General features: G+C 39.2%; 1 protein-coding gene across 1 annotated transcript in view; it reads left to right on the top strand.

Annotated features, from left to right (window-relative positions):
- IRS2 (insulin receptor substrate 2) overlaps nt 1-20,939 on the top strand; it is a 29,285-nt gene extending 8,346 nt beyond the window's left edge. The window contains 1 exon segment of the mRNA XM_050905923.1: nt 20,774-20,939. Within this exon segment, the coding sequence (XP_050761880.1) occupies nt 20,774-20,778 (5 nt within the window). The 3' untranslated portion in view covers nt 20,779-20,939.
- The last annotated feature ends 1,043 nt before the right edge of the window (nt 20,940-21,982 follow it).

Below are 21,982 nucleotides of genomic sequence, written 5' to 3'. Positions count from 1 at the left end.
AGTTGAATGGTGGGTTTGTTCTAAAATGAACCAGTACAGTCATTGCTCAAGGCAGAGGAAATGCTTAGGTTGATGATTGCTTCTGATTACTTGATTTCTTTCAAGATAGCTACAGAGACTAACGTTTGCTTGTAAGTAAAATGGATAAAGGAATGTTTGAACAGAAAGAGTATTAGGACATGTTTTATATGGTGGGTTGTTTGGTTTTTTTTTTTTTTAATAAGGAATGAATAACATGGGTTTCTTTACACTTGATTTACTATAATTTTTAAATAGCATTAATTACATTGGAATGCTGAAGTGGTTTAAAAGTTGAAACACAGCAAGCATCCACAGAAAAATTAAGCTAGAGTTAGTGTGTGTAATCTAACTTTCCTCCCTATTCAGCAGTTAAATGGCAACATAGGTACATCCAGGTATTTTCTGTTTATATCAGATTTTTTCTAAAGCACCATTAATACGTTTCTTTTTAAAGTAATAAACACAAAGAAATGGCTCTATCTGGGGTCTTTTTTTTCCCAATTTGTTGAGGTATAGTATGCTTTTATACTGGTCATCCATATGTTTTCTCTTTGTGTCTAGGTGTGTTGTGTATTAGTCATGATATACTTCAGCAGAGTTTGTGGAAGTTTTAATGTTATGTTGGTGCAGTGTGTATAATAGCAATTTAAAGTGAGTATAGCAACTGATTTGATAAATTGGGACGTGTAATTATGAGGGTTTCACAACTCTGTTTTTTTGTTGTAGTTTCTTAACAATGTTTGCTTAGAAGCAATCTGTGTATACATGGAAATCAATAGCATCCCTTGAGTTTTTAGAAGATAGTGTAGTGACCCCAAAGTTCAGATATGTTTTGTTTGTGTGTCTGTTGTCTGGCGTGTAGTTATTTTTAAAGTTTTTGTGCATATGTGTGTAGGGGGTCAAGAGTGGCAGCCTCGAAAAGCCAAGTTGAGCTGAGTAGTCCCCTTGCTGCCAGCTGTTGAAAAGGCTGGTTTTCCTCCCGCAGCCTTTCCAAAGGAAAACTTTTCTTGTTTTTTTACACTTGTGTTTTTCTCAACTGCCTTTAGCTGTCCAGCATGTGGGCATCTTGGGTTAGTCAGTCCGCCAGGCGCTCTTGAGAACCAGCAGCAGTAAACAGAGCCAGCAAGGGTGACTGCTCCCACGTCTTTTAAATGCAAGTTACAAAGTAGCACAAGTTTTCCCTTGCATCTCTGTCAGCTGTAGCGGAAAGCAGGATTACTGGTTTAGATGGTGTTTGCAGTTTCCACACTAATTTAGGTAGGATGAATCCCTTAGTTGTAGGGTTTTAAGTGTTTGCATTTAAAGCAAGCTTTTAAGGCTTAGGTATTATAAGCCTGATCCAAACCACAGAGAAATCAATGTAAAGATTGCTTACGTCTTTACAGAGGCTCATCTAAAAAATACACTTCACGGAGTATTAAAGTGCTAACACATATAGTAACATTTGAGGCTCACTCAAAGACAGCAGTAGTGTGTAATCTCCTCTGTGTTGCCACTGAAACAGTAACGAATAACTTCCCTGAAGAATAGGTATGATCACAGCGACTAGTCTGGTAAGTGCATGCACATTGGCATGGAGTTATGCCATTGCTTGGTAGCTGAGGTGAAAAATGCGTCACTAAACCAGCACTGTTTAGGAAAGATGTTCAATCTGACCATGATAAATCACTTTGGAAATCGATTTAAAAGACCAAAGACAATACTCAGAGTTCTGTTACTATCCAGGTTTTTTTTATTTTCAAAAAAATTTTTTCAAAACAGATGTTCTCTTTTTTTTTAATCAGTGATGATGGCCCAAAATTGTGTATAGGTGTATCAAAAATGGTTATTAAAAAAATCCAGTTCTTGCGCACAGTGAAGGGCAATACACTGGAAAGAGGTACGTTACAAGTTAACAGTGGGGAAATACTTTCCAAAATAAACATCTTTGATACTAGGGTGGTTTTTTGTTTGTTTTCAAATCCAGATTTGCTTGTCTCAGTTAAATAAAAGTTATTTTAGAGTGTGTTTTTAATCACAGAAATAGTTAAGAGGAAAAAAACCAACCCAAGCCCAAGACCTAAGCCCCCACCTCTGATGGCAACATCTACATTGCAGAAGAGTAATGCAATAGCTTGATTCCATAGATTAGGAATGATTCAGTGTTTTGTTTACATTATTTGTCAATCTCTTCAGCATCCTAGAGGAGAACACTTCCTTCCTGGCAGATGGCAGCCCCAGGGCCATGCACCTGCCATTACAAGCACTACGCACTAGTAATCTACCCCAGCATCGCTGTTGACAAGAGGCTAATGATTGGAGACTGTCTGCCTGACAGCCTAAACAAAATAGGAACATATTTGTCCTTCAGTGAGGGTCTGAGAGATCTTAGGAAGGACAGTCAGGACGGTACACTGAAGAATTATAATGGAATTTAATTTAGACGTTTTTGGTAGTGTTTGCAGTGCGAACCACTTTTAAGATAATGATGCTGCAGAAAGCGAACGATGTCTCAAAGAAGGGATTTTCTGTTTCTCCGGCGGAGCGATAGCCGACTTTATATAAATAGCTCTGTGTCGATGGGAGGAAGGCTTGCGTGATTTAGCTGGCTGTGCCACAGACCTCTGCAGCAGAGTCTGCCCTCGCTAGAAGTGGGGGGTCGGACGTACTTGCGCAGGGCTCTGTCTTGTGCTGGTAAATGGGGCCAAAGTGGTGTTAGAAAGTCAGAATGTCTCTTTAATTGTTTGAGTGGTGAGTTTGGTGCTTGCATAATGCATTCCCGTTTCAATCATTTGATTTGTAATATTATATGTTTTTATTATGTCATTAGATCAGGATCTATTATTTTATCTTTTGTTTATTTCTCTTATGCGTTTATGTGTGTTTGCTTTTCCTCTTTGAAACGAGCGTGGGTGACGTTTCTAGGGGACGCTACCCAAGGCGAGGGTATCTTTGAAGTAGGCCAGGATGTTCTTTGCTAAATTTAAAAACTACCCAAATATTAACCAGAGTTTCTAGAGTATTAAGCAGGATTACATGACGCACGGATTAGACATTGTTGAGCAGCTTGTTTTTGTTTGAAGGGGTCAGAAATGGAGGCACTGGGGCTTTAGTGTGATGCCAAAATAGCAAACTTGCTGATACCAGAAACAGCAGAAGTTTCTTAGAAACAGTAGAGCACAGTGGAGAATTTTCCAAGCCTTTCGAATTAGTAAAATTTGTTTGATATGTGCTGTGATGATGAGTGTAAGGTATGAAACTCATTGTTCCATTGGATCTCAGTTTCCCAATGTGTTTCACAAATACTTTAAAGTAGACTGAGAACAACACTGTAAGTGCGACTTGAGGCGGAGGACTTTGCTTCTCTTCAGTCAAAGACAAATCAATAAATCATTCCAGTAACAGTGGGAAAATCACGTCAATGAAATAAGATCTAAGCAGTTTTAGATTTGCCTCTTGTGTTGTGTCCTCCCAGGCAGTATATTATTTAAAACCAGTGTTTAAGACAGTCTTAATGTCCAGTTTAACCCCTCATTAAATTGGGTAGCATTGTCGAACTAACGTATGGAATGAGAATTCAGAAGACTTTTTTTCTTTGGGTCTAGGCTTTTGCTCACCAGAAGTCACAAGACTGATGGAACAAGACATCTGACAGTCTTTTGGGGGAGAGTGAGGCTTAACTCTTACGTAGGAGACAGTGGTGTTGAACAGTTGCTCAAGAACAAGAAAACAATAATGATGCTGGCATAGCCTGCCTTTACTGATGGAGATAACTGAGGCTATAGAAAGTTATTTGCAATAACTGGTAATGCTACATTTTAGTGTTATTTAAAAGAAATTAGAATAGAATTGACAAATGGATGCAAACCTCATTGGTTTTCTGGTTAATGCAAAACCCCTTTACATCACCAAGTTGACTGCTTCAACTATTGTGGTCTCTCCAGTGCTTGAATTATTGAGAAGTTACGGTGTGAATTTCTTCTGTAGTCTTTTTACCAGTTTCTCTGATACTGATTTTTTTCAAAAACTCCAATGAGTGGTTTTAGTTTACTTTAAAAGGCAGACCAAATGTCAGGTGACTTGTCTAACAAAAATTTTCACTGATACCCAAAAAAGACTTCTTGCGAGGGAATTATGAGATTTGGATCTGGAAGGTGGAGGTAAAATTCTCCTGTAAGGCAGTTGCACTCGGTTGTGTTGTAACATCATTCGTTTGTGCAACATAAACATTTGGAAAGGTTTATAGGAGGGTGGACTTGCATCTTTTACAACAAGTTTTGGTCCTGAGCAATTATTTCTGCCAAAATTAATGAAATAATACTGTCTCTTTAACATTACAAAAAGAAAAGGTACGCTTTTGTTGTAACAATCTTGTACAGAAACTATTGATAAAGATTTGTGATGGTGATTTAATATTAACAGTTGTTTGTGAACTATGAAAAGTCACTTTATAATTATTTACAACTAATTAGTTTTGATCTAGCATAAAACTTTGAACGCTTATGTTTGAATTTGGAATCAAACTTGTATAACTTAATGGAAGGGTACATAATTCCCTCAATGGTGAAGTTACAGAATTAGTGTTCATGACTTTAACAATAGTTATAGAGAAATGACTATGTGGAGGAGCATTAGGAATAGAAACACACACACACACACACACACACACGATCCTGAGGCACAGAATACTTGAGAGAATTGGCCATGAACTTAAAATGGGTAGTGCTTATGACTTTATAATCCCAATAGTCTAGCAGTTACTCTCACAAATACCAGCAAGAGATTCTAACATGCGCCAGTGAGTGCTAGAATAACATTGCTTTCCTTTGGATATCTACAGAAAGGTAACTTATTACGCTGTTCCGTTTTAATCTTTAAATGTCAAATGAAAATGCTGTCAAGATAAGCTTTTAACTTTAACCATAACTGGTGTATTTTTAAATAAATAGTACATTGCGTGGGTTCTAAATAAATAAATTGATAGTACTCAGTTGTTGAATGTTAGCCAATAGGATGATTTCCAGATATCAAATGCACCAATGTATTTCAGCACTGTAAGTGATTTCTAGTCCTGGTCCTCTCTTAATTTTTTTTCTGTTAGTATGGATGTTCAAGTGACAGTAAACTAAAAGCTTTGTAAGATATGGTAACATGAGATAGTCCATCTGTTATTTAAAAAAAAAAAAAAGGTCAGAACTTGATAGTAGTGCAATAGCTGGACTTTTTTGTTACTGATTTTTAGTAGAACTAGAATTCAGCCCTCGGGAAATAAGTTGATGGACTTTTATTTTAATAAATGTATACTTGACTATGCTACAAAGTGGAAACAATAGACTTAGATCTTGCAGCTTGAGTGAGCATGGTCAAACTGGTGTGCCTGAATGCAGAGGGAGCTGGTCTGTGCTGTGAATGAGCTATGTAGGATGTTTAGATACCACGCTGCTGTTTGATGGAGTCGTTGCGAGAGGTCATTTAGAGAGCCTTCTGCAAGTCTGAAATTATTCCCTAAGTCCTGAGTCTGCTTCATCGGTCACGAGCATGGCAAGCTTTAACTTGCCATACTGGCCATGTGGATGCTATGTTGTCATATTAAGAGAAAACACTGCAACATTTTCTATTCCTCTCACTGCTCACAATGGAAAAGTAGGTGTTTTCCATTTTCTTTGTACTCATAGATTGGCTGTTGACGCTTTTACAAGGTGATAACATTTCAACCATACTATTTTAAAAAACATATTGAGAGCTATTTACATGATATTTTTGGTCATGTAGACTCAGGCTTGTATTCTACTTATTTTTACTTGGACAAAGAATATAATTGCATTGATTTTACTAATAATTTCCATATCGTTATAGTGCAGCTTGCTATGTTTCCTTAATGAAGCATAGGAGAAGCAGAATGCTGAAGTGTTGGGGGGAGGGAGGGGGGAAGGTGCTGGGACTTTAGAACACGTACCTGGGAAATAGTGAGCTCTTTTGAGGATTGATGGGTAGGAGACAACTTCAGACTCTCCACCCCAAGTGGAATGAAGTGTATACATCTTGTCCTTAGTCAGGTATCTTAACTCTAAAGATGTTCTTAGTATTTCCTGTTAGTTTGCTTTAGATCCCAGCCCCTTTATCAGGCACTGATTTTTCGCTTGTTGTCTTGAGGCATTTTTGCCATACATTTTGTAAAGGGCTACTTGAGGAGCCGACTCTTCTTCATTCCACTCTGGAGGCAAAGTTCTATTAAGTTGTGCTGAAGATGGCAAAACAGTAGACAAATAAGTCTTTTATTGAAACTGTATGTTAAATTTCGTCTTTGCAATCTTTAAATATTTTTAAAATCATGTAAACCCATTGTTTTATTGGAGTGTGAAGTGGCTTTATATTACTCATTAGTGTAGCTGTGTTTTTGTCCATGTGTGTGTTGTCTCATCAGTTAAAAAAGCACCGTGCTAAAAAGAATTCTATTTGGTAATTGTCAGTTAATCCAGGAGCGGGAAACACTTGTCCAAATTCCGTGATTTACTTTAGGAAAAACATTGGAAATAAGCGGTACCCATATTAGTACAGGATGTAGCATAGTGGGGCTATGACTGTAACTGTCAGAATGAACAGCATTGCCATCTGTCTTTTAAGTCTGAAATTCTGTTTCTTCATTGGATAAGATGCTACTGGAGTTTTTTTTCCCTAGTATGTGTGTTTGTCTTGGTGTATATGGTGGCACCTTTCTTAAACTTTTCCTCTGCTTCTGTAATGTGGTAACTTTTAATTTGACAGAGGTTTCCAAGATTTTTCATAGCAGCAACGAGATATTAATAGGGAGGCTTGGAACCATTTCTCTTCTTTCTCATGGATTGTCTTAGGTCCCATTTTGGGCCATTTGTGACCACATAATACCTTTCTGGAATAGTAATAATGAATTACTTCAATTAATTTTTTCAATGTACTTTAATTAAAAATAGCTCTGGAAATAAGGACCTCTGATACAGTATAAAGTAGTCCATGGACTGTAATTTGGAAAGCTGTGATGTGGAGGAACCAGTCATTTACAGCCTGTTCATGTTGGGTTTATTTTATATGTGTTTTATGGAAATGGTTAAGTGATTTTGCCCAAGTCTTATTTCTGCTGTATAGGAAAGCGTATCTGTGGTCTCTTGTCTCAAACATGGATTGAATCTGGCTTTTTTTTTTTTACTGAAGAGTCTTTTTTGATGACAGTTGGAGAGGCTGAGGCATCAAAGTGGAAGACGCTGTCAAAACTGTTGTGCCTTTTATTAGTGCCCCAGGTTGGTTGGTTGATTTTTCTTCCTCGTAAACAGGCATCTTGTGATTGCTGCAGAAAAGTTTTGGTAGGATTGTTTAGCACAGATGGGATGGGATTATTTGCAAGCCGAGGGAGGATATTCCAGAGGAGGCCACTTATCCGTGTTTTTCCTGACAGGTTTTGTGGAATTCAGCTGTGTGGGCTCCTATTTTGCTCTGATGGGCAAAAGAGTATAATTAAAAGGCAGAAATACCTTTGTCTGAGGCCACAGGATGAGCACAGGACTTCAAAGTCTTAGGGGACCTTAATGTAGGTGTTCTGAGTGAAGCTGCTTAAAGCCTTCTGTGTTGCAGATTCCAGCTCAGGTGTCTCCAGTATGTCCTAAGGGTCCATGTTCCTGTTTTAGATTTCCACATATATGGTGGTTTTTTTCATCTAGCCAGTGTTCTTGCACTTTACGTAGAACTGAGAGGTTTGGCCCAGTCTGTAGACACCTCATTGGTACATTATTGGGAGCCTACCGAAACAGTCCTCTTAGAATAAGAATCTGGCTTCCATAAGTAGTCACTGGAAGGATACAGGTGCCTTTTAAGTGTTGAAAAGGCTGGTTAAAGCCAGACTTGGAGATTGGCACAAACCTGTCTTCCCTGACTACAGAGGGAGCCTATATGCTTGGCATAAATGGAACATCTAACTTCCAGAGGTCTGTGGCTTGTGAAGTCAAACTTGCTGTGTGGAGTCTATTTTAAGCAGAAGGACTTGAAATGAGACTGATATTCATATGCGGATCAGCTGGCGTAGCTAAGTATTCTTGCCTGAGCTGGACTGTGCTCTAGTTAGTTGGTGATGTATTGTACTTGTTCAGTAAATGTGAAATTAAAAGGGATTTGTGTCTTCTCTAGCTATGCAGCTGCTGCACTGTTGGCTGAATGCTTTTCAATATATTTCCTGGTCAATCACAATATGTGAAATATGCAACGGTGTCAGGGCCTTAGCACTTGGAAGCAAACTTGGGCTTTAAAGGTGCAGATGCCTTGGGGGAAATACTGGTATTTTGTAAAGTATTTCTTCATGTGCGTTGTCTGTGATCTTTTCTGTTCTTCACAGCATGTCCTTCTAGAACAGCATCTTAACTTTATAAAGTCTCACCTAGTGCATGGTATCCTACAGGAAGTTATAGTTCCTTAATGTGACATCCTGAAGTGTTCATCACACCTATTTGAGATGTCCTAAGCAGCTTTAAAGAGCTGGGATGCTGGCAATGGGAGAAAAATACACGCAAGTCTTTATGTACTGGAAAGCCTCCCTGAAGTCTAGGGGAATTCTATGTGGAACATCATGGGACTAGAGCCAAACTCTTAAGTATCCCATCTTAAGTGACAAAGATGGTTTTTAATCTGTTTTATAGAAACAGTCCCAGCAACATAATACAATTTCAAAAAGATAAGTGTCAGTTATATAGTCGTGGGGTCAGATATATTGCTATAAGTAAAATGTATTTTTCAAAAATGCTATATGAGGTACTGGTGAGCCTTTTTCAGAAAATTAAGCATCATTGGTTGCTTATAAACATATTTACTGGCAACAAATCAGGGGAGCCATAAAACAAAACAAAACAAAGACACCTGTGTGAGAGCACTTGGGAGAGGAGGAAAAAACAGAACTGGTGAAACAGTAGAGTACAGCTCTGTTTGTGTAAATATTTACTGAGTGCTCTTGTAATTACAGAAGAAGGTGCATCTTGCTCTGGACTTAGCAATATTGCATGTAAATGATGCTAATTTTCTTTAAAAGTGTCAAGTTTTGAAAAAAGTGCTGTGAAAGCACAGCGTGCTCTGACAGCATAGTATTTTTCATGTTTTAACAATTTTTTTTTCTTGGGGAAGGTAACATCTTGTACTGCAGGTCTCATGGCTGAAAAACAATTAAATAAGTGCTGTTTTCTAAGCTGAGATTCATTGCATGTCTCAGATATTCTTGTTCCTTAGGGTAGGTAAAACTTGGCATTTTGCATTCACCTTCTTTAGCTGCCTTTCTTTAAAGTGAAGCTTTAGCATCTGTTTGGTCTTGCAGAGCTAATGAATGTGGGCTTGCTTCACTGTATTTCTGCAGTAAACTATTAGATGGGGAGGATTCAAGGCGCATCCAGTGAAGCTGGGAACAGTCTCATTCATTCAGTACAATCTGTGTTTCTTGCTTGAGAAAGAAAGTAAAATATGAGTAAGACAGAGGAGGTAATTACTCTATATGCTTTCTGCTGTCACAAGTTATTTTATGACCTGCTTCCAGTTTTGAAACTGGTGTTCTCAGAAGATAAATTTTAACCACCAAAATTACTTTTCCCAACAGTTTACTAAGCTTTTTGCCTCTGCTTTCCAACAGAATATCAGTTAGCCTCCAGGAGTAATATGTGGCTAGTATTTATGATGCCCATGTGACAAAAATACTTCCTCTTGTTTTGTGTCTTAACATAATACTAGCTTCTGTATGCAGTACAATCCATATCAGCTTCAGAAAGAAATGCTAATTCATCTCAAGACTAAATTCAGAGCAGAAAGTTACAGGTGCCCCTGTTTGTTTTAAAAATGCAACTTTTTTTTTTTATTTTTCTAGCATTTCTCAGAAATGCATTTGATGCAGTTTGTAAATAAGAAATCTACAAATAACGTTCTCTGAGACATTGTTTTGCTTTGATTACTAGGGTGTTTGTTTATTGAAGAAACAGTAGGAAATGTCTGCTGGGGGATTGTGTTGGAGAAAGAGTGGCTGTTTTCAAGGAGATTTAGGGGGTTACTGTAGAGTGGTAAGTATTAAGGCTCAAGCAGACGAAGGTGTTGAAATCAGCAGGGACAGGGCACCTTGCTAAACTTGTGAATCTGGCTTTCAGACAGTATCCACTGTGCCAAGCGTAGCTGTGGGTTTCAAGCCTACAGTCCCAAGGAGGTTAATGAGAGCTCGGCTCATGGTTGTTAACGAGCTGGCTAGGAGTACTTTTATAAACATTATCTGGAGAGATCATCATAGCTCCATTGTGTACCTGAGAAAAGGGTAAGATGTTTCGATTGTTCTCTGTGGAGGTATTATAAAGTATTTGCTTAAACTCAACTCTTTTGGTTCCAAATCCCATGTCTGAACTATGGGACCAGGACATTTTCCAGGTCCAGGGTTCATGGCATGGACACCCAGTCACCTTCTGACTGCATGGAAGATGACAGAAAAAGGCCCAGGTTTGCATCATCTCCCAGCCCCCATCCTGTCCCCTGATACTCATCTAGGGGGGAAACCCAGCCTCAGGCAGGGAGGGAGGCCCTGAGCACTGCAGTGGGTTCTCTGGTGGCTTCCCATAACAGTCTTGCTTACAGCTCAGGACTTCAGGGCTGTCGGACGAGCCCACTTGCCTCGTTTCAGGTGTAGCCATAGTCATTTCTGAGTATCTTAAATTGTGACTGTTTTCTCTTTACCTAAATCTGTTTCTAAGACTGAATTTATGTATTTTCATTTTGTGTTACATAGGTCACATTTAACAGGTGTCACAGGGGCAAGGAGTATAGCTGAATACAGTAAGACACATAAATGATTATAAAATAGCAACTGTAATACTCTAATGAGCAGAAATAGATCTGTAAATGTTTTTGACCAGCGATAAGCTAAACTTGTAATTCAGACAGTCAGAAATAATGTTCCTGCAGAAATATTTTTAAGGCTTAAAAAAAACCTATTCACAGAAAATAGGTAGTTTCTCATCTTTGTGTAGTGTGTCTGTGATAGCATACTGAACCTGGCGATTGCTGGTGGCTGGGTGTCACAAGCAGAGTAGGTACCAGGGTGTGTTGCAGATGAAGTGAAGGAACGTGCTCAGGGGTGATGCAATGAGGAACAGCTTGCTCTGCTTGGAGGAAAACCTGCTGGTTACGGCTTGAGCGTCAGCTGGGAGCCGCATCCCTAATGTGTGATGAACTGGTAAGGCTGTGCTTTGGTTTCAGCTCCCCCTCATCATGAAAGGTTTGTAAGTGATCTGGTAGTATAAGAAAGTTCACCTTTTCACAAGGTTTTGTTGTAATAGCTTTTTCTCACAAATTCAGTCTTCCAAATTCTTTTTGCAGTGTTGTTTCCAAGCACTTTTTTGGAGTGTGTGTTGTTTTGTTTTGTGTTTTTTTTTAGTTCTTTTATGTGTTGCTAACAGGAGCAATACATTTGGTAAGTCATAATCACAATTCTGTTCAGTTAATTTCCTGTGGTTAGCAGAAAAATACATTGTGCTGGTGTGCATGTACAGTGTCTGGAAATATAGGCTCCATTAATAGAGGTTTCTAACAACAGCAATATAAAAACCCCAAAGCTTACAGAATAAAAAAGCCTTTAAAATAAGGAGACTCTGGCTTTATTCATGGAAATATTTTACTTTTTTTAATCCAAATGTTTGTGTATAGAAGCTTGAATTATTGTTTAAGTGCAATTCATAAAGCAAAAAGGTTAAGGGCTTAACCTGGTTTGTGCTACTGTATGAACAACTCTGAACTATGAGACATAGTTCTAAAAGAACAGGGGTAATATTATATGCAACAAGATGAATAGCTGAAGTGAAATATGTAGCTGTTTAATGACTCAGTAATGATACTTCAAAAGATACCAAATTAAGAAAGTAAACTGTTCTTGCATTTTCTAAGCAATACTACCCAAAACGCATCAGCTCATTCTTCTTTCAGTGTGAGAAAAGGATCCTAACCTGGTCTCATGGAAAAAACCTCTTTAAACTTGAACAGAACAAACCTCAAGAAAACCAGAGGGGAAAAAAATCTTCTTCGTGTAAACCTACTGAGAAAGGTTTGGTTGAAATGAAAATAAATTGTAGGAGCTCTCGGTGTCAAATATTGAGAACCTATTAGGAAATTAGGTAAAAAGAGAATACCTCTTTTTTTTTTCCTCTTTTTTTGCCCTAAAGAACAGACTTTACATAAATGGCCAGAATAAAATAGTGACCTTTGTTGAGAAACACTGTACATCTATGGATACTTTTTTCTCTTCTCACAGGGAATTTCTTTTCCCTCCCTCTACCACAGTCCGTGTACACAGTGCAGCTGACTTCCCATCAAAGTGTTAGAAACCTTTTCGGGTAACATGTAGCATAGTTTTTCTTCTCCCAGGGGTCCTGCAGAAAAGTGTTGGCCAGCTGTACACAGCTTTTCATCCCAGTTCTGCAGGGTTGTATAGAAATGCTTGGGCACTGTGTTTTTGAGCCTTTCCATTGTGCTCTCAGGTTTTAGAGAGGAAACGTCCATACAGGGGAATTGCAGTTCCTGTTGCTGTGTGTCTCAATATGTAGAGTAAAGGAAGGACAACATGTGATGATGTATGGACTGTGAGTCTTAACTGTACATGGGAAGTAAGACTTCAGCTTTATTGGGGGCATTAAGCTAATGTGTGGCAGGTTCAGAACGAGCAGAAGGAAATCATTCTTCTTGCACCCTGTAGTTCAGGTGTGAAACTCCAGGCTACAGGGTACTAAAGGCTTCCATGAAGGGAGGTGAAGTGCAGAGGTCCTTGATAGGTAAATCATTAGAAGCTAGATGAGAATTTGGGGAAGTATCTCTGTATGCTTGTCTTGGTTTTTATAGTCTTGCTTAAGCAGCTGCTTTTGACCCACTGTCAAAAGAGAGAGGAAACTGGATTAGAGGAGTCTTTAGCCTGCTTCAGTGCAGCTTTTTTGTGCTGTATTGCTCATTTCACTAAATGGTTTTGAGGCGGTTAGGGGGTGGTGGTGTCTTTTCATCACGGAACATGAAGTCTGCAACTTCTTGCCTAGCTTCATCTCTCCCTCACTCCTCTCTTACTGACTGATTCATGTTGACAATGGTGAGAACACAAAAGATTTCTAGAAAAGCATTGACAGAAGTTGAAAATCATCCTTTAAAATCTTTTTCTATCCTACCACCAGATGCTCAGAGTTTTAAGTGAGGGTGTGACAACAAGAGAAAGCAGTAGGGAAAAGATTGCCCTCCCGTGCATGCCAGGTTGTTCCGCTTAGCCCTTCCCTGCTTTCTTTTTCTATCCCTTCACTCCCCATGTCTCTCTTCTGTGAGAAGCATGTCTTCAGACCTATCTCCTAACTTGAAAGTCCAAAAGCTGCAGCAGCCAGCCTAACGTTTAGTGTGTGACCATCCAGTGCATTTAGATGCCAGGTGAGATGCATAAATGAATGTATGTAATGCCAGGGGTGTTTCAGTCTCCTTGGTAAGCAGTCTGAAAGTCAGTTTGCAAAACAGGCAGGGGTAGTTGACTGTGAAAGTTGAGGAGAGCCTTGTGTTTTAAAACATGCTGCTCTCTGGAAGATAAATGTCTTCCTCTAGGATGGAGGAATGCTCCAGTCTTCATTAAAGACTTAGTAAATCTGAAACCTCTTTTGCTATTAGGTGCCTAAGCCCTTTTGGCAATGATGGAGGCAGGGATCAGTCTTTCAAAGAGTGCCTGGATGAAGTGTTTCTGTTCCCCTGCCCTGCCTACAATACTTATGTGGCTAGAGCACTGACCCAGGACTTACCTTTCTGGGCGAAAAAAAAAATCTCGGTCCTCTTTTCCCCATCCCTAATGGCTCTTAGCCATACGTTCTTTGGTAGAGTGCTCTCATTCTTTCTTATTGAAGCTGTTTTCATGGAATAATTAGATATCAGCTGTAATGGAAAGGGAGAGTGAACATGACTTCCTCCAACTTACATGAGTCCTTATCCCTGTTCCCATGAATATTTAAATTTTTAATATGAATAATTCTTCAATTTAACTGCTGGAAAAGATGGCTTTTTCTACAAAGTGAGAGAGAGAAAAAGCATGCTTTTAAGCTCTTTGAGAGCACTCTAACATGTGTTCAGGCATGTGGATGGAGGTAACCTCGTGGCTCAGGAGAAGCTATTGCACTTTGATATTGGCTATTGATACCTAGAAGGGCAGTCAGGTTCTCACTTGGTGATCTAACCAGAAGTCTGATTATACTTTTTTCCCCCCCTCACTGTTACCTGCCTGAAATAGGTCCACCAACATTGATGGCATTTCAGTCAGCAGTTGTGTGAGAATATTAAGCTCTACTTAGAAGAGCTCCTCTTTCTTGTCAGACCTTGTTGCCCTTGTTAATGACTACTGAAATATATTAGAAGAGGGATAAATATGCCTTTGACATCCCAGCTGAGCAAACTTCCCAGCAATTGTAAAGGTGTGTAAAAGTATACGGTCTCTGCTCCTAAAATGAATACCAACTCATATACCTCACAGACTTGGAGATCTTTCATAACTTGTATTCATCTGAGCCTAACATGAAATAGGGCAGAAGAATTGTTGCTTGGAAGTGCCTGTTTCTTCTCCTTGACTATAAGGAGCTAGAATGACTAGCTCCTCATAGGTAAGTAGGTTAGAGATGTAGAGGTACACACTGGGGATGGCAGAAGTTAGCTGAGTATTGCCTAGTGTACGCTGTAGGAGCAGACGTGCTAATTCAGTTGTTTTTGTTGTGTCTCTGAAGATGGGGTTGGTAGGCGGTTCAGTGTATTAGTCACCAATCCCTTCTTCCCTCGCCCTTCATCACTTGTAAGGTGAGCATGTTGTTTTGCAAAAATTCTGTCTCTTAAGAAACTTCCAGCCTCACTTTGTATGCAAAGTGGTGTTGCTGGAGTTTGGTTATTGCTGTCAGTCTCTGCCTGGGTTGGTGTGGTGGAAGGAGCTGTAAAAATCAAGCCAGCTGCCTAATTGGGGCCACTTTTGCAGTGTTGGGTTTTGAATCTGCACTGATAAAGGAATGGTGTGATGGTTGTAAGGTGGGAGGCAATTCCAGTTGCATGATAATGGTCATCAACCAAGAACGTGACTTCTTGTTCCACGATGGTTAAATCCTGTGCATGTGAAGTGTCGAGTGGCTTTTTGGCTGGCTGCCACAGACTAATCTTTTCAGTGGCAAATTTTCTATAGAGTTTCCACATCTGCTTCTGCATGTGTGTTTCTGTCCATCTTACTCCCAATGGAAGGCCAAAAGGACTAAACATTTTTTTTTTCCTAGTGTTTTGATTGCTCAGAGAAAGTAGCTTGGTTTTGTTTAACTTCATATAATGTTTTTGAACGGTTGTATACCCAGCTTGCATGGGAGAGGATAATTGAACAAATTTCAGATAGTACTATGTTGAGGGGTTTTTTGTCTGATTTATTTTATCCCTAATCATGGGATTAAATCTCATCTATACAAATTTGTTTAATAGTACACAGTGGCTGTAGCTCTGAAATTAAGAGATACAATAGCAACTGTATTAAATTAATCCTGGAAAAATGAGCATGTCTAGTTTCTTAATTTTAAATTTGAAGTGCCTATTTTTATTGTAATTGATATGGGAAATGTATTTCTGGACCAGCACGTTAGCTATAAATTCATTATAATGACATTTGTAAGTTTAATACGTTATTTTCCACATAATTACATTTTAATGTGTAGTTATTCATACTACAAAATCTATAAGAACCTTGACAAAATGATATGAAACACAAATTATATGAAATTCTGAAATCAACTAAGCATAGCCCTCATCGTCATCTGTACTTCTACTGTAGACTCAGCTGCTTAAACTCTAGTGTAAGATTGCAGGTAAAATAAATGTTTGTTGTGTAAATATATGGTATCAAATACAGATTACTTTGATTTTTAGTACCTTTGTATCATTTATTTGATTTTATATCAGATGAACAGCTTATGTGTATGGACAAAAAAAAAAAAAGTATGCAGTGCTGCTGACATGCCGCATCTTTTTCCAGATAATCTAGTGTTTTGTTTCACACTCTAGAAGATAATATCTTTCCCCATGGTTATCTTAATGCAATTCAAGATGTTATGATTTTTAACTATTTGACAAAAGAGTTAAAAGTACTATAAAGCTCATTTTAATATAGATAACTGTGGCCGCAAAATCCCTACTTTACTACTGTGAAGAAATTCAGTGATTTTTTTATTATCAGTCATAAAGATTGTATGTTGACCTGATGCTCGCTTTTCTAAATTCATAAAACAACAGTGTCTTATCTAAATAACATTACGTACTGTTTCTTAGTGGAATAACATACCAAAAGAGCCTAGTTACTTCGGGCAGCATGTCTCCAATTATGATCAACCATGACTTGTTTAAAAAAATAACAATAACATGACTTTTTCATTTCATGTTTTAACTTTTTTTTCCCCATCAAATGTGGAAACATTTTACTTTGGATGGATATTATTCATGGGCCTTGTAAACTGTTAGAGCATACAACTTTATGTTTTCCTGTGAAGTGTTGGTAAGGTGAATGTTAAGCTTTGATTGAAACCTTTTCCTGTGACAATGGCCGAGCTTGGCTTTATTTGGTATGAGCAGTCCTGCTCAGCAGAGCTCAGATTCCCTGGAATTACCTGTGGAAAGCCATAGCTCAGCACATGAGTTGTTCTGTTATCTTTAGCAGGGTTACCTATGTACTTAACTATAGTATTCATTAAATTGCTTAATGAGAGTCAGAGCCAGGTCAGGATTTGGCTCCTACTGTGCACCTCCCCGGTAGCATCCCGGGGAGCAGGCAGGCTGCATTCGCATTGGGATGCTTGGCCAAATTTGTGACCTTACAATGTGTGTGTGTGCATCCTACAGTCTCTCCCATAAAGAAGCCCTCGGAGACTGTGGTTCAGACCATCTCCCGTTGCTGTCGGTGCCAGGTCAGCACGGATTTATCGCTATCAGGACCCATGCTGTCCCTCCTCACCTAAGCCCCTGCCGCCTGCCTCCCTGCTCTGCTTGCTTGCTGGCCCTGACTGCTCTGGGCGTAGGGAAGGTGCTGCTGAGGTGCAAGGCTACAACACGTGCAGGTGCCTGTAAGCCCATCTCCTGCGGGGTGCCCGGCCAGGTACAATGCATGGAGCCGGAGGGTAGAGAGGGCAGTGCAGCTTGCTGGTGGGGGACACGCTTGCTTTTTCTGGCCAGCCAGCTGCTTCGCCCAGGGCCATGCGTCTCCTCCAGGGTGTCAGGGAGGGGCCAAAGACATCTCCCTGCGGCTGGGATTCGGTTCCTTGGGCTGTGCTGTTTAATGGCCTGGCCTGATGCCCACAGACGTATGTGGTGTTAACCTCCAGATTTGGTTGTATCAATAGGACTGCTCTTCCAGGAAAAGTTAGTTAGCGGGATCAGAGCCTTAATCAATTTGGCAGGCAGCGTGGGGAGGGGAAACAAAGGGACAAAGCCACCAAGTGATTTGCCTGGAGTCAGGGCAGAAGCCCGTGGCGGAGCTGGGGGTTCTGTGTCCGATGCCTGATCCGCTCTGGCAGTCGCGCTGCCAGTGGAATAAATTTACTGCTTGTGAATAACCAGCAACGTGTTTTGCCATGAGCCACGTGAATGGCTGTTTCTGTCTGCACGCTTGTTAGCAGATGAGAATTCTTTTTAGGAATTAAGAAAATTTTTATTCATTGCTTACTGACTTTGAAAATTAATAAGCAGACTAGATCTTCTTTAATTGACTAACCATTGTATTCTCTTCACAGTATATTTAACAAGTCTTTGAGTATTTGATAGTTTCCTAGCAATTTGTGTGTTTATTTGATTTATTCCCCAAGAAGCACTAGTGGAATCAGATGACTAAGTAGTTTTGGAAACTCAGCACTGATCATGGATGCTTTTCTTAATACAGCCCAAAACCAAGAGGAAACTTCAGTACTGACACAGTGCTGGACTTTGTATTTTGATTTGTGTGTGCCCATGGAATGAGCTTACCAAAGAATATATTTGTGTCCTGCAGGAATTTTGTTTAGTTCCTGGACAAGGACAACATATACTGGCGTGACTTGCTGTATAAGTGGAATGTTGACCTGAGACTTGAAATAAGTGAAAGATACTAATCACTGAAGTAAAAATTAAGTGATATTAATGTAATTTTTTTTTTTACTTTAGCATGGAACTTGCGACTTTTTTCTTGCAAGTAGGCTTCCTCTGAAGCTGACATTGCTATTATGTGGATCAAGTGGTAGCAGTAGTTATTTTTCCTTTCTTGATTCAAAGCTTATTTGAAACCTGATTCGAAGTTTATTGAAGTCAGAGGAAATTGTTTCATTATCGAAGGCTATGTTTTGGTTAGTTTTTGAGTCATAGGTCAGCATTATAGACTCATTGGATGATGAGTTTATTGCATCATAGGCTCTTAGGCTTGTGCCCACAGTCCCATTGTCCACCTAACAAAACCCTGTGAACCAAGTTTGGAAATGCTTTGAAGCATCAGCCGCTTCGCCTGCTCCAGTTTAATTCTGGCTGGAAAGTACCTGTTGTGCCGTAAAAAAACGGCAGGTTTACTCAGTTGCTAATAAATCCTCCCTGATGACCGCCCTAGGCTGACATACTTCTGGAAACATACTTGTGTTCCTTGCATGTACAAAAATACCTTCCTCTCATTTCCCTAGCTGAACACATGATTATTTTTTTTAACTTTATTTGGGTTTCACTATCATGTGGCCACTGTTGGAAACCTAAATTTAGTTGTCAGGTTAGTTTCCATTTGGAGGAGGAAAGCAGTAACACAGAGTAAGCATGTATCTTTAAACACTCGTTTGCCTACATGATGCATTTATCCTGCTTCCCTGAACAAAAGTCGAAACAAAGTGGTTTGTTAGGTGGCTCTTCCTCAAACGAGGGATCTCTGCTCCCTTCTGAGAGCCATCCATCCTGCCACACGTTCTCCCACACAGCCTTACTGGATGATGATGGCAGTTTTGGGGCTCCCTTGATTGCATCATAAGCCAGTTCAAGTTCTTCATTTGAAACACCCTCCCAGCCCAAACAACGAAAGCTTGTTTTCTGAACATTGAATGGGTAGATTTGACTTAGTTTCTGATCAGAAAAGTGGCAGCAAATAAATGGCAATGAATGGGGGCAGTGAGATGCTCCCCTTTTGGTCTTGGCAAGTTATTAATTCCTCTCAAGCTCTGTCATGAAATAAAATCCTAAGTAATATCCTAAGTATCTGATCATATAGCAGCTCCAATGGACTCCAGCAGGACTAATTCCTTAAGTAAACCTTAGCTCTGAGAGATTCAATAGCAATTTAGCAATTCTCACATATGTTGGCGTACGTCAACCTTTATTTTTGTGTAGGCTTCAAGGAAAAGCCTTTGTATTGGGTTATCAGAGGCTTATATGGATTGAAACTTGCACAGATAAGCACTATGGTTACTTTGACATCCAGGTTTCCTATATAATTTATTTTGGTTTTATGGTCCCAAAGGAATTAAAAATATACAGGAATACTGACTTCTTGTATAAGTACAGTAAAAATTAATGGGTTATGTCCTTTATACACTTTTCTAAGTAACAATGTTAGTTCTCAAAGTGTTCCAAATAACTTCAATTTTTAGGAAAACTTGTGTAATACATCCTCAAACTAAACTTTTCATCTGACTTGTAAACTTGGACAACAACATACAACAAAAAAAATTGTTATAAACTATTAAATGAACTAGACATTATTAATAGCACTTAGGGTGAATGTATATTGCAGCCTGGTGTTGTATCGGGATTTACCTCTTAGTTGGCACCTTTCAAAATGACGTGTCAATGTTTTGTCATGTGAAACTTACAGTCTCGGTGTTTTAATCACTACTGTTTGTGCATTGCTGCTTTCCAAATATTATAGCAGACAGGAAAAATCTATACAATAAGCAACATACTAAGGAAATTTTGATTTTTAATGACCATGTTAACAAATCATCTTAATGTTGTGAGTTAATATAATAATGTCCCTTTATGGCGGTGGCACATACTATCCATTAATTCTTTGCAGTGAAAAACCATGAAAGGAGTCAGCTGCATTCTTTAAAATAGGATGGGTCACTTTGTAATCAGTTTCTATTTTACTGTGTAATTCACCTTAACTGTTTAAAGCAGCTTTGTAGTCAGTAATCTGGAGAAGATTCCTTCCATTTGCATACCTACCCACTTTTTTACTTCTGGAATAATAGTTACTTAGTAAATCAATTAACTAAATTAGAAGAAGGTTCTTTCTATACTTTGCTTATGTTTTTAGAAGACTCTTTCCCTAAAGACCATATAGTCTCAAGAAACTTGTTTTTAATGTCTGGAAATGGACAGCTTTTGATAACACTTAGCTGACAAAACAGTTGAGTTTGTACCTACTTTCTGCAACCCCTTTTCCTTTCCACTGATGCAAACAGTGATGGTCACAACTTGAACTGGGGGGATTTTGTGTCGGGTTTTCTAACCAGTTCTGTCTCCCATGGTTTGCTGGTCTGAAGAGCCACAGCTGAAAAGTTCTAAAAAAAGGTGGTGGTATTGGATTGGGGAGTACTCCCGTTATTGCCTCTGCAATACCTTTTGATGTATACAAATATGAAAGCAGTTATCGCACAGCTTGTTTTTTCCATGGAAACCCATTCTGAATAATCTCTATGGTAGTTTTTATGTTGTTTAAATCATAAATACGATTTTTTTTTTGCAGCTTTTATTGACTTTCTTTCATTTTTCTTTTCAGAGTGAAGGAGTTAGTTTTCTCACCATGACCTCAAACAACAGAGTACAACATTCAAAGAAGCTGCTCGGCATATACCTTTTTTGTTTGTTTTGGGGGTTTTTTTGTTGGTGGGTTGGGTTTTTTTGTTTTTGTTTTTGTTTTGTAACTGAAGCTGCTTAAGGTCTACTTTTTGTTGTTATTGTTGGTCCGGACAGTTACTTCACTGTTGTGGACTAAACTGTGCAACAAATCTGGGAGGAAGGGAAAGCAACCTGCCTAACTCATTACCTGTCCATGGCATCTACAGTATCATTTTGCTGCTGTTTCGACAGAAGTTGGCGATGCTGTTTAGATCGTAGAAACTTTTCTGCCGGCCTCTTTAACTAACGGCCAATGCCTTCATTTCCTTTTTCTGCAAAGACAAACTGTATTTATTCTTCGGCATATTAAGGGATTCTGTAACACCCGCTGAAGCAGTAAGATCTGGTATTTACTGGCATAATTTCAAGCCTACCACAGTGCTACCTCAGTTCAAAGTAAAGCCGGATTTGCGGTGTTGGTGTACGACAGGACCTCCTTTATCTCTATGCTGAGTCTCTCAAGAACGGTCGTCAGCCTTACTGAACTTGCAACGCGTACAGCTGCTGCTGCTGCTGGGTTGTGAATCACTAGCCGCAGGGTTTACTTCTCAGACAAAGCCTAACCAGGGCACTGAAAAGTCTAAAATGGGATGAAACTCTGTGACTCGGACTTGGACAGAGGATTCAGAGTAGTTAAAAAATATGAAATGTGTAACTGAAGCAACGTAAGTTAAAAACATCAAACTGTATTGGGGGTATCTCTCTGTACCTTTGACATACTTGTTTAATCCTCTCTATGTAGGTGTTTATGTAGGTACTTAAGATTGCAAAAGCCTTTTCTCCTATTTACAAGCTCACTTTTGTCAGCTAACCCTGTTCTTAGCTGCGTTTCTTGTAACCAAAAATCCACATAGGCATGCTAGGAATGCAGGGATGATAATGGGTATCAGGCAGATTCAAGTGCTAATATTAACACAGTATTATCTTGCCATCTAGAAAGTCCTGATATTTGCCTTTTACCAGGAAAGCACCATTGCAGCTGCAGGCGTTATTACAGGGAAGAAGAACCATTGCAGTCACGTATCCTGAGCTCTTTTCAAGGCTACCTGTGCATCACATTTCCAGTAGCCTGAAAATCCGAGTGATGTGG

The sequence above is a fragment of the Gymnogyps californianus genome, chromosome 1, assembly GCF_018139145.2.
Source record: "Gymnogyps californianus isolate 813 chromosome 1, ASM1813914v2, whole genome shotgun sequence".
Classification (NCBI taxonomy): Eukaryota; Metazoa; Chordata; class Aves; order Accipitriformes; family Cathartidae; genus Gymnogyps; species Gymnogyps californianus.
Note: the sequence above shows the minus strand (reverse complement) of the source record. Positions and strands in the feature narration are given on the sequence as shown.